The sequence below is a fragment of the Mesocricetus auratus genome, unplaced genomic scaffold (assembly GCF_017639785.1).
Source record: "Mesocricetus auratus isolate SY011 unplaced genomic scaffold, BCM_Maur_2.0 Super-Scaffold_100027, whole genome shotgun sequence".
Lineage (NCBI taxonomy): Eukaryota > Metazoa > Chordata > Mammalia > Rodentia > Cricetidae > Mesocricetus > Mesocricetus auratus.
In genome coordinates, this window is record NW_024429208.1 from 4,096,165 (window position 1) to 4,112,448 (window position 16,284).

The window sequence follows — 16,284 nt, forward strand, 5'->3', positions numbered from 1 at the left end:
ACCCAGGCTAAAGGAGCTCTTACAGCCACTCACACCCTGGTCTCCCTGCTCTGCTCACAACCCTGAAGGCAGGCAGGGGGTCCTGCAGTCACAACAAATCCACATCCCCGGCTCTCAAGCCACTGACCTAGGGAAGGAGGGGGGTTAAGAAGAGGGGACTTGCATATTCTTGTTATCTTTGGCAGACAGCTGTTCTAGCCTGGTTTAAGATTCCCATGGAGACATCCATATTTCAATCTGCTTGAAGTCCATGGGGCTCTGGGCACTGCACCCGCCCGGGGAGCAAATGCCTGCACTCCAGCTGGGCTGCAACTTGCCACCCCGCACAAAGCCGCCCCTGCTGGAGGAGCGGCCAGCAGTGGGGCTCCCAGCTGGGGCTGTATCACTCTGTAACACCTCGGGTTCCACTAATAGGTTGTGAGAATGCCACTAGGTCACGGGCATGGGGGGACATGAGGACACGGAGAGGAACTGTCTGGTAAGGGAAGCGGGCCACGGTTCACACTTTGCTGAGGAGTTACAACCCTGGGTGCATGTGACACACGTGCCCGCCGAGAGCCAAGGGAAGATGGGCTCACCGCACGAAGGGCCCAGTATTGCCAAGGGAAACATGGGAGGAAGCGGGCCCAGATGTCACAAGTATGCAAAAGGACACTCTTGGGACTGTTCTCCAGGCTTCTGCTGGCCACGCGGGTCGGTGCTGATGCTGAGAAGCCCCAGGGTTGACAGACATAAATGTCAAAGGTGTAAATCAACTAGACTGACCGAAAAGGGGAGAAGGTGATCTCGTTGGCAGACGCCGCTAAGAACAACCAAGGTCAGACTGTGCAGCCAGGCGGGGACGAGCCCAGCAACACTGTGACTGGCAGAGTCCCCACGCATGCCACGGCAGCCTCACCTCACTGTGAGGGGCTTTCCAGAGCAAGTGCTGTTCTGTAGAGCACGATGTCCCGTACTTAGAAGAAACATCGGGAGGAGGGAAAAACTAACGTGTTCAAAACTACAACCTCTGTAGGTAAATAATTTGTTTAAAAAGATGGCTTATATTCCCCCATTTTAAATGTCTTCCCCTTCCCGAGTGGCCTAACAACTCATTAGACTGACGTCATCACCAAAACCCAAGGTGGCCGTGTGGATTTCTTCTTGGTAGCCTCAACCCCACTCCTGCGTTCACACATGCATACCGAGTCCACTCAAAACTAGTCTTTCTTCCTCTTCTTCCACGATTGGGGGGCGGTGGGGGTCTGAGCCAGGGGTCCGTGCGATGCGGTCTGCAATCCAGAGGAACCCCTTGCCCTCTCCCCCCAGAGTCAGGCCTTCTGTCCTTTGTTAATTTCCTTCTTGCTGACACCCGTTTAAGACTGGCCGAAGGGGTAAGGCCCGTGGAGCCCCTGGAAGAGAGTGAAGACAGTCAGTGATGGAGACGCCAGAGCTGCCTGAGCAGCAAACCCAGACCCAGGCCCAGAGGCGTGAGGACCACTGCCCTGGCCACACAGCGCCTCATCAGACCAAGGGTCAGGATGTGCCCAGCTGTCAAGTTTCCCACCGAATCCCACCAGCCTCAGAGAGGTGGGGTGGGAGAGACAAGGCTCCCCTGTGACAGGCAGTTCAGATGACGGCCACTTTCTTCTAGCCAGGCTGCAGGATCTTCACACACCCTTGACCACAGGATCTCAAACCTCCCCGCTGCTGCAAGATGACGATGGACGGTGATGAGCCTGATGACTGAGTTCAATCCCCAGAATCCCCACGGTGCAGAGAACTGACTCCCACAGGCTGTCCTCTGACTTTGACATGCATGCTGTGGCATACACAAAATGAATACAATAAACACAAGTTTAGCAGCTCGTCTACCTAGCACCAAGCGGCATACATGACACCAGAACCTGCCCCATACCGCCCTGGGGCTGCTATCTTCTCACAGAGGGAGGCCTTTGAGGGGGCGGCTACTAGGATGTGGAGCTTGGACCCCAGTGAGCTCTTCCTCCTACCACATTTCAAATGCACTAGGATGCTTACTTCCCTTGTCCTATTTTGTTTTGCTTAAGGCAGGTTTTCACGAGCCAGGCGTTGGTGGTGCACGCCTTTAATCCCAGCACTTGGGAGGCAGAGGCAGGTGGATCTCTGTGAGCTCGAGACCAGCCTGGTCTACAAGAGTGAGTTCCAGGACAGACTCCAAAGCCACAGAGAAATCCTGTCTTGAAAAACCAGAAAAAAAAAAAAAAAAAGAGACAGGTTTTCACTATGTAGCCCAGTATGGACTGGAATTGTTCTTAAGATTGACTATGAGTCTGTGCCTCTATGAGCTCACACACACCACAAGCAGGCAGGAACCCACAGAGGCCAGGAGCAGGTGCTGGGCCCCCTTGGGATTCAAGTTACAGGAGAGCACTTGCAAGCAAAGTGTCCTTCCTGCTGAGCCATCTGGCCAGCCCTTGGACTGGAATTCTCCATCCTCTCCCTCAGCCCTCCCAAATACGGGGGTTATGGGACCCACCCCAAAGGTACTTCCTATGCTCCCTGGCGGAGTGGCGAGCACTTCCGTCTGGCCTTCCTACAATAAGAAGGGAACTCTGCCGGGCGGTGGTGGTGCACGGCTTCAATCCCAGCACTCGGGAGGTGGGGATGAAGGGGGGGACCCCACAGTAACCAGACCAGCACCAGAACCACCACAGGACTGACCTGAAGCGGGACACGTGCCTCCTTTTCCTTGGGTGGGCTCACTCCAGGACCCAAAAGGGCAAAGGTAACCAGTCACTAGAACAACTGAGACCCCGTCACCCCATGAGTGGTCAGAGGGAGCTAACCTGTGCTGGGTCTCCATTTAAAGAACCCCAATCTTGGCACAACCCACAAGGGAAGAAATGGGACACCCCCACCAGTCCAATAGAATGTGGGCGGGGAAGTGTGCTTTCAAAAATTAGCATTTCTTTAAGCAGAATCGTGTGGTTATAGTGCAGCCAGGATAACAATCTTACACCCCAGTGTGGTGCCTGGTCCTCTGAAGGTGTGCTAAATTGGTAACTGATCGAGGACGGGTATGCCCAGGACACCCGGAGTCAGCTGTGTTGTGGTTCATTAGTGTGAGGGGGCAGTGTGTGGGTCACCCATCAGTCTGGGGGTAGCCGTGGAGGCTCCCGGGTGGGGACTACTGGAAGATGCATAAGCCTCCAGCTGCCAGGAGTGCTGGACTTGTACGTCTGCTCCCCACTCGGCATGTTCACATGACCCCGGAGGGCACTTCCTGCGCACGTCTGCCCCTCCTTATAGCTATTCACGTTCCGGGCTCTGGGAGGTGACATACAATGCCCGGCTCAAGAGGCTGAAACCACGGACCCCAAGGCACACCATCTGAGGCCAAAGCAGCTAGGCATGGGAGCACGGGGAGTTGACCTCGTACTGGAGGACGGAAGTACGGTGTGTCTCCACCAGCTTGGTAATATCAGGGGTATGTATGTGTGAGCGTGTGCGTAACCAACGGAGAAGAACTGGGAGGAAGGGAAGGCGTCAGCTGTTCACCAGGCACTGCAGTGTACTTAAGTCTACTTAAGCCTGGGACCCACGGAAACACGTGATTTTTCCAACTCACAAAGGAAGAGAGCCTTATCAGGAGCACAGCACTGGTGTTCAGAATGACAGATGCCACATGCCTGCGGGCCCTTGCACCAGCCACATGAAGGCTGCAACCACCCTGGCAGCCACAGCCACAGCCCTCGGTGGCTCTGTCAAGCATGAGCTCTCAGATTCCACCTTGTGGGCTTTGGTGGGAGGCGCCCATGGGCCAGCAAGAACACAGGCCGCTAAAGACAAGCCACCCTGAGTCAGCACTTCCCAGCAACAGCTACTCACCCAGAACGACCCAGAGAGGCAGCTCAGACGGGGAAAAACACCTCCCCAGCCCCTTCCACAGTGCGTGCAGCCCTCCCAGGGCTGCCTGTGGCTTGCCTGGGGATACTTACATAAGGGAGTATGCGACTTCCACACAGCTGACCCAAGCCCCCGCTCCCCTCGTTTAATAGAAAAGATGAGATCTACGCACTGGGTGGGGAGGGAGATAAAGATGTGCACTCTGGAATTTCCACCTGGTGTGGGACCCTAAGACCATCCAGTCTGATTCTAACCGGCTTAATTTATGGTTTTCCTCTGTTCTCTAATAACTGAGGCTCCATGACTTCTGGAAAGAAAAAGCCTTCAAATTCTCTTTCAAATGAAGAGTAGCATTCTAAAGGAGGCGATGATAAATTGGTGCCGAGGTAGCTTGAGGAACAAGGTCTTTTCCTTCCCCTAAGTTTTAACTAGCATCACTTCAGGGAAGGAAGGAACCATGTTGTGACCGAGACTCCCGGCATGCAGGATTATGTGTGTCACAAGCACACCACGGGAACACAGGCAACACTACACCAGCTGCAGAGGAAAGGATTACTGAAGGTTCCAAGAACAGTGTGTGAGCGTCCTGGGGCAGGAGGACAAGTGGGAAGTGTCTTTCCTAACCCAGGAATGCAAGGCTCGTCCACATCTCAGATTCAGATGCAGCTCTGCGAGCCGGTGGTCACCGCTGCCAATCCCAGCCCCAAGCCCAGCCTGGAAGGGGTCTGTAACGCGCACTCTGGCGACACACCCTGTGTCTCACCAAATCTACCTAGACTGGTCCAGAGCCTTATGGATGGATCCTTGTGCCTCAACCTCTCCAGCACCAGGACTCAGCACACCAAGGCATCCAGCTTCTATGTGGGTGCTGGGAATACCGACTTAGCTCTGCACACCCCTGCAGTGTGCATTTTACCCACCGAGCTGCCTCCTGAGCCCCAGCCTTTGTTTACAGGAAGAGCAGAAGCCACGCCCTCCCTGACCTTGTTTTCTGTAGCAGCACATTGCTGGTAAGGGCAAGGAACAATGTGGCAGCAGATGGTCCCAGAGAGCTCAGAAGTCAACTCTGACCTAAACAAAAATCGATCCATCAGTGAGGTATGGAAGGCCACTCGCCTTTATAAGGACCTATGACCCATCCAACCAAGGCTGCCAGGACACCAATCCAGCATCCTAGATCTAACGACAATGCATCCTGCAGGAGCACTCAGGCCTGCAGTAGCTGAGTGGACTCTTCCCAACTCCAGTCTTCTGAGGCTTTGGAAAGAACAGCTGTCAAGGTTATGGGCAGCCCAAGCTCACACCAGGCAGAGAGCAGGGGGTGAGGTGTCCCAGCCAGCCTGTGTGTCCTTTATGGAACATAGCTGGTCACTGAGGGAAGAGATCATTTGTGTCAGGTCCTTATCGGTCTGTCCAAAATCCAATGTTGACTACTGCAAGCCACAAACTGGCTATTTTTTAAAGATATTTTAAAATGTGTAAACTAAAGTTCACTCCAACTCACTCTTACTTTTTCCAAGAACAATGTAAAACTAGCACTTGTATGCTGAAGCTGCCCGGGGTCAATCCCTAGTACTGTTGGGGAAGAGACCGAGTACTTCCGTCTGGGTCTGCAAAGCAAACCCTCAACTGTGTCTCTGACACAGTCTTGGTGCTGACTGACCCTGTGGAGCAGCAAGACTCACAGCTGAGCTTCTGTGAGGGACTCCTGTAACCTACAGGAGCTCATGAAAAGGGGGTCAAAAACCAAACAAAAACCAAGCCTTTCCCTAAACGGGAGCACACTGGTGAAACGCTTCTGTGGGTCAGTGTTTGGGGATCCCCACCCCACCCCCGCCACATCTTTGGAATAACAGCATGTACACAGTGACCTGGCTGAGGGATGGAACCCAAGACTAAACACCATTTACTTACGTCTGTGTTTGACTTACTCTTAAAGGTGATTTTATGTAGCAGTTTGACACAGAACTTCCCGCTTGAGGAATCCTGTTGGGGTCACAAGTTTCCCGTTTTGTATTTGTGGGTTAGAGATGCTTGCACTTACACTAACAGTCCCCAGGAAGACTGTTTCAACTGTGTGGCCACACACAGAGCTAGCTTTACTTCCTGTTTCTCTCTGTTCAGTCCCCATCTCCCCAGCAGCCTCAACCCACCAGTCCTTCCATTTGTACTAAAAACGAAGAAAGGAGCAGCTGTGTCTTTTACCTGAGGAGGAGTCAAGAGGAGGCCAGAAGTCCTTTTAAAAGGACATTTCACGGAGCCCTGTTGGGGTTAGTCCTTTCCCCCATGTGCAAACTTGCTCAGATAAACCACCACAACACAGAGACTTTCAGACACCCGTCTTTATTTTGCTTTAGTTGTGATTGGTTTAAATAAATAAAAAACCCCACAGGATGGGCAGTGGTGGCGCACACCTTTAATCCCAGCACTCAGGAGGCAGAGGCAGGCGGCCTGGTCTATGGAGTGAGTTCCAGGACAGCCAGGGCTGCACAAAGAAAACCTGTCTCGGGGAGGAAAAAACGGGGGTGGGGTGGGGTTACACAGATTCATAAATAGGAGTGCTAGCTGCACCCAGGACCCCAGCCCCCCCACGCATCAATGGCAACAGATAACACTACAAGGCCGCCTCCTCCATTTGCCTGCCCAGTGCTCCTGTGTGTCACTTACATGAATGCAACAGAGAGTAAAAGGTTTCTCAGGAAGAGCTGTCCTGATCCTGAACTGCGCATACAGACTGTGCTGGAAGGACTGGCCAGCATGATGGAGTCTAAGACTCTCATTAACAAGAAATGGAATTCCATGTTGGGGTTACAAGGACAACCATCAAAGTTAAAACACCCGAGGCCTCCTGCTGGTTGCCTGGGGGGGGGCTTGCTGATGGCATGGCAGGGCCACTTCAAGTTGAAGGTGCCACACCACTACAGTCTAGGCCACTGTCACGAGAAAGTGCCCCAAAGTTCAAAGATGTACCTACGTGCCAGCCAAGGATAAGTGCAGGAAGCCTGCTTTAGGCATGAGGGCTATGTCAGGGTAACCTCGGGTCTCGGCCTTCTGATTTTGTCAAAGTGCTTAGAAGGTTAACTAGGTTATGAGAGTGTTCTCTGTCTTTTAAAAGCCTTGTAAAACCACTTTTTGTTCCTAAGTTTGTAGCAGTTTTCCCAGCTGGTCTTCACTAACTTCTGCTGCCACCAAGGAACCTGTCTACAGTCTACTTACCCATCCAACCCTTCCATGTCTACCCCAGCCAATCCAACCTGTCACCCACCATTCAGCACCCAACCTGCACCCTTCCTCTCTCCCCTTTTCACCCACACCTATATTCTGTCCTTTGCCCATCCCAGTTCCCATGACCAACAGCAGCTGCCAGCTTCAATAGTCCCGATCTAATTAAGAAAGCTGCCATGAGCAGTCAGACGCAAACATAACTGCAGCTGCAGCACCATCTGAGGGTCAGGGTTAGCAGAGGTTTGCATAGTTTATATAAAGCAGCCTTGGGCTACAAACTCTTCTTCCTGCCCCTGACCAACAAATTATGAACCTCAAGACCTCAGCTAACTGTGAGTGTGTGGAAATCCAGACGAGATGCTGGGAAACAGCTCTCCTTGGCCATCTCGTAAGGAAAGGAGTCAATCAATCGCGAGAGGCACTCATCCAAGTGTCTGGCCATGCAGACACTGGCACTTGCGCTCAGAGTTCTAAACACCACTGAGCCTCAGCCTGCTTCCTCTAGAGCTCCACTCAGGTCCTCTAACGGCTGTCAGCTACAGGTGCCCACAAGCCCTCCATCATGACCGAGAGGAGAAGTGAGTTGTCTGTCTTCTTGTGCCCGTCAGTCATGCTGGCTAACCCTTGTTACCAAGCACTTTGGGACCTGCTTAGCTGGCGCTGTCTCCTTTCACATTAAGAGTGGCCCTCCTTTGACAGATCTCAAAGATCCTCTCTGGTAATTCCCCTCGCCTTTTAAAGCATGTTTCACTCACCAGAGCCGGGTGGCTGACCAGTGTCCTCTGGGCATTCTTACATGTAGTTTTCCTTCTGGTTCATTTCAGTTCACTATCCAAGACACCACTTTCTTTTTGTAGACCAGGCTGTCCTCGAACTCACAGAGATCTGCTTGCCTCTGCCTCTCAAATCCTGGGATTAAAGGTGTGCGCCACCACTGCCCAGCAGGACATCACTTTCGTCACTACTGTCAACTTAAGGTTTTCTCATCCCTAACACCTATGGGCACTTAGTGTCAACTGGAGGAGAGCTGGTGGTTGGAAGCACTTGCTACTCATCCACAGTACCCAACTTGGTTCCCAGACTCAAAATAGAGAGGGCTGCTTGTAACTCCAACGTGTGTGTGTGTGTGTGTGTGTGTGTGTGTGTGTGTGTGTGTGTGTGTGTGAGAGAGAGAGAGAGAGAGAGAGAGAGAGAGAGAGACAGAGAGAGAGAGACAGAGAGAGAGAGAGAGATGGCATGGGGATGACTGCCTCTAATTGTAGAACATGGGAGACAGAGACAGATTTCTGTTAATTCTAGGACACCCTGGATGTGGTGGTTTGAAAGAAAATAGCTCCCAAAGGCAGTGGCACTATTGGGAGATGTGACCTTGTTGGAGACAGTGTGTCACTGTGAGGGTGGGCTCTGACGTCTCCTATGCTCAAGCTATGTGCAGTGACACAGTTCACTTCCTGTTGCCTTCGGATGAAGATATCTCTTAGCTCCTTCTCCAGTAGCACGTCTGCCTGCCTGACACCATGCTTCCTGTCATGGTGATAATGTACTAAACCTCTGAACTGTAGGCCACCCAACTGAATGTTTTCCTTGTAAGAGTTGCTGTGGTCACGGTGTCTCTTCACAGCAACAGAAAACCTATACAGTAAGACCTGCACCTCACCCATCACCACCCGTCCACCCACCACCCACCAAGAGAAGCCAACTGGAGTGCAAACACGTTCTATCCTTGTACTCAGGAGAACGAAGCAGAAGAATTAGGCTAACATGGGTTAGCGACAAACACAGATTTTAGAATGCTCAGTGGGTAAAGGTCTTACCACCAAGCTTGACACTCAATTTGCAAGTCACCCTGACATGAGCTGCGGAATGCATGTCCACACTCATATACAAATAAACAAATGCTCAACATTCCTAAAAAAAACCTTGAAAGGAAGGGGCTGGAGAGATGGCTCAGCAGTTAAGAATGTTCAATGCTCTTCCAGAGGACCAGTGTTCACTCCCAGCACCCTCATCAGGCAGCTCACAGCTGCCTAACTCAAGTTCCAGAAGATGAAATGCCTTCTTATGCGTGGGTACCTGCACATGCATGCCATACACATATAGGCAGGCAGGCAGGCAGACAGACAGACAGACAGACAGACAGACAGACAGACAGACACGCACACACACACACACACACACACACACACGTCAAAAATGAGCAAATCTTTCAAAAACTTATTGTAGCACATTAAAATAAAAACAAGAGAAAAACTAACAAACATAAAACCAAGCTCCCCAAATCCCGTTTTCTTCTTTCTGGCGCATGTCCCTTCCAGGCACACCTGTGACCAACCAGCATCTTTGGAGACTGGGATTAGCAGTGGCTGAGCATGGGGGAGACTCATGACCAACTGAGCGACATCATATGATTTGTGTAAGCAGACGACGGCCTCTGCAGAGTCCAGCCGGCACCAGGACTCATTCTCACACTTCATGCAGCCTGTTGGAGCACAGTCAGAGCAGACTGTGCCACAGGGAACCAGTGTTGAAAGCTCAGCACCTATACCAAAGATTCTCACTCACGAGTCACTTTTGTCCTCTGACTTAGAACCCCGCCAGAAATTAAAATTTCCAATGCAGAGAAGGAGTTGGAATGACCAATGAGAGATGACGGGCACTTCTGTTGCAGGTCTGCCTAGCACCAATAGCCTGAAACAATTGCCCAGAGCCCCAAACACACACAACACACAAAGGGATCTGGGCACCGTTGACACTGTGGAGGCAAAGGAGAGTTCCTGGGCATACTTCTCAGCTCCAGTCAATCAGCAATGCTACATAACAAAAGACATTTTCCAAGGCCCATGCTGTTTGCTTAAATCATTTTAAAATGCACACACAGCCCATGCCAATGCAAACACTGCAGAGCCGAGGCCTTTACTGGCTCTTGTGAGTTTTCAGGGGATGTGGTCATTGTAACAGCATCAAACCCAGAGTCTCCTGTCAAACGCTTGCTGGTACAGAATGTGCTGGGCTGCCAGAGCAGGGGCGGGTCCCTTGCTGCTCTGTCTTGCTTCCTCCTTGGCCACAGGTTCTATAGCTCCCACAGGTTGAGTGAGGGAGTCTCCTCACTGGACACAAGTGCACAGACTGTCTGAGGAGGGCAACCAATTCTCTTCACCAGCAGCCTCCACCACAACATGATCTGCAATGTTGAACTCAAACTGGGTTCTGGCCATGGCCTGCTATTAATTGCTGTGGAAGTGTGGCAAGCATTGGTAACTACTGCACTACCTCCTTTAACTGTGGAATCCTAGAGTAACATGGATTAGGAAAGAGCACTGGGGCAGAGAGTTGGCTCGGCTGTTGGGGGTACTTGTTGCTTGAGAAGGAACCAAGCTGACTGCTAGCACACACACGGAGGCTCCCAATCTCTAACCCAGGGCCAGGGGACCCAGTGCTCTCTTTCTGACCTCTTCAGGTATCAGGCAGACATGGTGCAAAGACAAACTCCAGCAAAACACTTATACTTACAAGATAAAATAAGTAAATCTAAAGCTCACTAGGAACAGGCCAGGCATCACAGCTCAGGTAGATGGAGCGGTCTGAGTTGGAGAACAGCCTAGAATATATTGCAAGTTCCAGGCCAGTCAGACTACACAGCAAAACCTTCTTTCCAACAACCAAAAAGCATGGTGGGGCTCCTTTTAAAGCCTCGGTGGCCTAGGAGGCTGGGGCAAGACAGCTGCTTGAGCCCAGGAGACCAGGCGCTGACAAACCATCACACACAAGTGATAACCACCACCAAACCAAGAGCGAGCGGACAGCTGGGAGGAAAAGCAGGCCCAAGGCCTGGGTTCAAGGACCTGAACCACAAGGAAAGCAGGAAGCACGAGCCACCATGCTCTGGACACACTAAGAGGCAAGTTTAGTGCTGGACCTGCTCTCCACACAACCGGAGACTGTCCTCAGACACTGGCGCTGTTCTTACACATCAGCAGTTGAGTTAGTTCATCAGCAAGAAGATGGCAGTCCCTGTTACAAGACTAAATACCATCCATGTGGCACAACCCACAGAGGTACTACAGCCCTGCCCCATACTCCTCTCAAACTCTGTCTAACGTGAGGCTGCCTGGGTGTTTACAGATATCTCCACCCTTCAGCTCCTGACCCCAGCCCAGCTCTATTTCAGCCCCTCGTCTCCACTATGTCCACCCCGCCCTTTTAAAACGCTCAAGCATCCCTTCTAAAATGCTCTATCATCCCTTACTCCTCGTCCCTCCAGCACTTGTAGCTCCTCGGGGATACTCCAGCTGCCGTAGCACACCTGCATCGACTGTGTCCCTAAAGCCCCTGGGATGTGATCTCTGCCTTCTGCCTTCACATCTACTCACCCCTCCCTCCCCTGCAGCACCCACCAGGCACATTCCTACCTCAGCACTTGGACTGACTGTGTCTGTGCCTAAAATTCTAGCTAGTTCCTGCAGACTGGCACCTGCCAAGAGCAGCAGGCCAGCTGCTCTCTCACTCTAACACACTACTACGTTCAGGGAAACCATAGAGACTGTATCTTCTGAAGGACCATCAAGGATGTAGGACAATTTCAATAGCAACAAAATCTGAACCCAGGTCAGGGAGGTAGGCTCCTCTTGGAAGACAGTCGGAAAGCTTGCCAGGAGGAGGTGTTTTAGCAGGGCAGGGGCAGTGGCTGCCCCTCGTCTGAAGTGCAGCTGGGGAGCTAGAATGGGACATTCGTAACCCTTGGCAACTGTAACACTGGACAGGGGTTGCAGAGGTCCAGGGCTGACGATCGTCACCCTTGGTCAAGCTGCTAATGTTAGTCCTGATTACACTGAGACCTGGGCCTCCGCCAGCCACTCTTTGTTACCCTGCTAGATTTTCTTTCTTTCTGGGATAGGATCTCTCTATATAGTCCTGGCTGGTCTTGAACTTGCTAGTAGAGCCTTCAGAGTCCTGGGATAAAACTGTGAGACACTACTCCAGGCTATAGTACTATGTTGAATCTGTGGCCACTTTAATGCAGGTAAGAAGACCCAGAAGCCATTGCATCTTTAGTCCATAAGGTAAAACATGAGATTTCTCCAGGGTGGAGAGCGTTGGCCTACTCTGCATGCAGCCCCACAAGAGTCAGATGTGGTGCACATGCCTGCAGTCCCAGATTCAGGAAGGTAGAAGAAGGCCAAGCCTAGCTTGGGTCACAGAGAGACTGTGCTACAAAAACAACTCAAAAAACAAACCCCAACAAACAAATAAACAAGGTTTGTTTTACCCCAATCCTTCCAGCACCCTGATCTGGGAGAAATTATCTTCTTTATGATTTAGTCAACAAGACAGCCGCGGGGGCAGGGTTAGAGCAGATGGCTCATCAGGTGTGGGTGCTTACTGCTAGGCCTGACAGCTTCAGTGTGATTCTGGGGCCCAATGGCTGAAGACAGAACCAACTCTGGAAGATTGACCTCTGACCTCCAGACAAGCACCATGGTGCACAAGCCCTCATGTGTACACACACACACACACACACACACACACACACACACACACACACACACACACACACTCACACTCACTCACTTTCAAAAATACAAGACAGAGGTGGGAATGTGGTCAGAAAGGCAGACGGCACTGGGCAGCAGCTGGGCACAGGCTGACCTCCACACAGAGATAACCACGTTATCCCTCTGAACCAGGGCTGGGCTGCGGCTCAGGCTGTGACACAGGTCACGGCAGATGCACACGACAGACACCAGCCTGCTCCCTCCCAGGGCCAGTACAAAATACCCTGTGTCCAAGTAACGACGTCAGTCCCTGGGCTCTACCTGCCTGGTGCAAAGGCTCTTTGGGGCAGAGAGGAAGCCAACGCCTGCTGTCCTCAGCCCACACTTATTCCCACTTGTCCCAAGTCACTACTGTGTCTCACTGCTCCCTCTTCCCACGTGCCTGGACACTTCCCACTAACCAACTGCCCAAGCAGAGGCTCCTTGGCCCTACAGCTGGATCTCAGTGGGAGAATGCACTGTCCAGAGTGTGACCCCCTGAAATGCGGGCTCTGCTGCTTCCACAGTGAAAGGGTCACTGACACAGCTCTCATCCTCAGCGGTGCATGGGACAAATCAGCCACAGTTGAGCTGACAATGAGGCCCGTCAACTCCCGACAAAGGCAAGGACCCACCTTTAAGAATCTCTGGGGCAGGTCGGCCTGCACTTCCCGATGATTCCATCCAAAGCTCTCCCAGGGAGGGGCGGGACTTTGTGAGCTGTGGGATGCAGCTGGGGCACACATTCTTGCCCAAAGTTTCCTCTTGGGAATCGGGCTTAAGACTGTTCGCGGCAGCCAGGGAAGGACTCCAGGATGCCCAGTTCCCAACACTGACAGAAAAGCAATTGGGTGGACATCATCACCCAGCGTTCCCGGGGCAGGGGCCTCCAGATCTTTGCACTCTGGCCTCCTAACTTTAACTAGTTCTGTCACACAGGCAACAGGAAAGCACCTGCAGCGACCGACGGTGCAAGAACTTCCAAGAGCATCCTGTTCTTCCCCAGCCTCCATGGCGGTGGGGATTTCCTGTCCTGCCACATCAGTGGTCCCGACAGCAGCCCACCAGGCACCCTGAAGACAGCACAGGGGGGCTCCAGACACTGCCCTACTCCGGGGTCCCACGACCTCTCTCCTTTTCTGCTCATGGTTTGTGTGTCAGGTCACTCTCCATGAATGTCTTGTCACACGTCAACGTTGCCTCTTTCCTGCCTCGATGGTCATTTCAATTCATGCTGACCCTCAACACAGTTCATTCAGCCAAAATAGGAATTAGGGGATGTAAGCACCAGCCTAGAGCAGAGACCTCTCAGTCATGTGGCACCTACACTGGGGTCCTAGCTGTTTCCTGCTGGCTGTGAGACACTGTGCGAGGCAAGCAGCCCCTCAGAACTTCCGTTTCTTCACCTACAGGCAACTACTCAAAAATAGCCTCCTCACTTGGTCAAGGACTTCACAATTCAATGTCTACTTCAAGAACCAGTCAACCTGTGCTCTCAAGTCATAATATAAATGTTTATTCACACACCTCTTCTTTGTTTACTAATATTTTGTGTGAGTGTGCATATGTATACCTGAGTATAATATCTGCATATAAGTATACTAGGAGGACAGAACAAGGTGTTGGATCCCCTAGAACTGGAGGACAGGGTGGTGTGAGCTGTTCAATATGGATTCCTCTACAAGAGCAGGAAACACTTTTAACTACTGAGTCATCTTCTCCAGTCCCCTTATGCTTTTCATACCTTTAATCCCAGCACTTGGGAAGGGGAGGCAGGTGGATCTCCGAGTTTGAGGCCAGCATGGTCTACAGAGTGAGTTCCAGGATAGTTGAGCTACACAGAGAAACCCTGTCTTGAAAAACCAAAGCTAAATAAGAAAAATTAGGAAAATAAAAATTGTATGGTGTACATGTGGAGGCCAGTGAACGATGTGGAAGTTGGTTTTGTCCTTCTACTATGTGGTTTCTGGGATGTCAGGTTTGGCAGCAAGGACCTTAACCATCGAAGACTGCCATACACATGCTTTGTTAAATCTCATCACTACACAGACGTCTACTTGTATCCATTTTAGTTTCTCAAGCAAGCGCGCCTGTGGGGTGTGTGTGTGTGTGTGTGTGTGTGTATCTTTATATGTGGCCTGCAGAATTGGGCCACAAGAGGGAATCTCTGGAGACTGAAGATAAGGATGGCCGTGAGCTGCTATGTGGGTGCTAAGAATTGAACCTGGTCCTCTGGAGGAGCTCTTGACCCCGAGCCATCTCTCCAGCCCCTTAGTATCGTGTTCTCAAAGCCATCTGTGACTGTTCCATCCAATCCTGCCTCCACTGCCCATACCTCACACTGGGAGCTCTCCACGCCACCCACTGTCCATGCTGTGTCTCCGTCAGTGTTTCCTAGCCTCCCCTGACCTTGGTGAATCCCCTTCCTCCACCCCTGCTTCACCAACTCCCCACGGTAAATCCCACTACTGACCCATCTGCTGGCCACTGCAACCTTGACTCTGACTTGCTCTCTCCACTTGCTTTGGGGGCACAGATTCCCACTCTATTCCTCGGGCTCTGACTGTACAGCCAACTGTCCTGCACAGGGCAGATAGGTCATTACTCACTGACCACTCCTGTGTTGCTCCCAAGGAGGTGGAGTCAACAGAAAACCTAGCCAGCAGCTTCGTATTGTTTTCTGAGTAAAATGTTGCTTGGGTTAAAAACAACAACAGATGCCCTAATTTCTCTTAAGATTCAAATTTCACATTATTTGTCTATTTTTTAAAGTTTTATTTATTTATTATGTATACAGTGTTTTGCCTGCATATCAGAAGAGGATGGTTGTGAGCCACCATGTGGTTGCTGGGAATTGAACTCAGGACCTCTGGAAGAGCAGTCAGTGCTCTTAACCTCTGAGCCATCTCTCCAACCCCTTATTTGTCTATTTTATCCAAGTCCTCCTGGATATAATCTCTGCTGGTTTTAATATATTTATTCAGTGTGTGAGACACGGCACACGTGTGACAGTCAAAAGATAGCTGCGTTTCCTCCTCCAGGGTGCGGTCTTGGGTCAATCAGCATGCATCTTCACCCACCGAGTCATCTCACGAGCTGAGAAACTGCTTTTATTTACATTAAAAAAAAAGATTAAACGATTTATGTGTAAGCCAGGCATGCTAATGCACGCCTTTAATCCCAGCACTTGGGAGGCAGAGGCGGAGGCAGAGACAGATGGATCTCTGTGAGTTTGAGGTCAGCATGCTCTACAGAGTGAGTTCTAGGACAGCCAGAGCTACACTGAGAAATCTTGTCTTGATAAACCAATAAATAAATAAAGAAGTAAACAAACTTCTTACGTGTTATGCATGTGCACCATGTGAATGTCTGGCATCTATGGAGGTTAGAAGAGGGTGCTGGATTCCCTGGAACTGCGTTACAGATGATTCCTGAGTTACCATGTGGGTGCTGGGTCCTCTGCAAATGCAGCCAGTACTCTTAATGACTAAGCCATCTCTTCAGTTACTTTTAAATAGTGGGGATAGTATGAGCCCACCAATTAAATGCAGCAGGGCCCAGCGGGATCTTAGGCTGGCAGAAGACAGTCCTCCACCTATCTTGTGAATGTGTGGTTAGGCACTGGCACTGGTTAAGAAGCACCAGTCTCTGAAGAAGATGG

General features: G+C 51.3%; 1 protein-coding gene across 6 annotated transcripts in view; it reads right to left on the bottom strand.

Moving 5' to 3' along the window:
* Window positions 1–1,200: 1,200 nt before the first annotated feature.
* Ilrun (inflammation and lipid regulator with UBA-like and NBR1-like domains) overlaps window positions 1,201–16,284 on the bottom strand; it is a 59,224-nt gene continuing 44,140 nt past the window's right edge. For 2 of the 6 annotated variants that reach the window (XM_005084883.4, XM_005084882.4), the window contains exon 5: window positions 1,201–1,391. In XM_005084883.4, the coding sequence (XP_005084940.1) occupies window positions 1,356–1,391 (36 nt within the window). In that variant the 3' untranslated portion in view covers window positions 1,201–1,355. Of the gene's footprint in view, window positions 1,392–15,585; window positions 15,731–16,284 lie in introns of those variants that run through there. The other 4 variants (XM_040732394.1, XM_021235811.2, XM_040732393.1 and 1 more) reach the window with 2 other exon arrangements.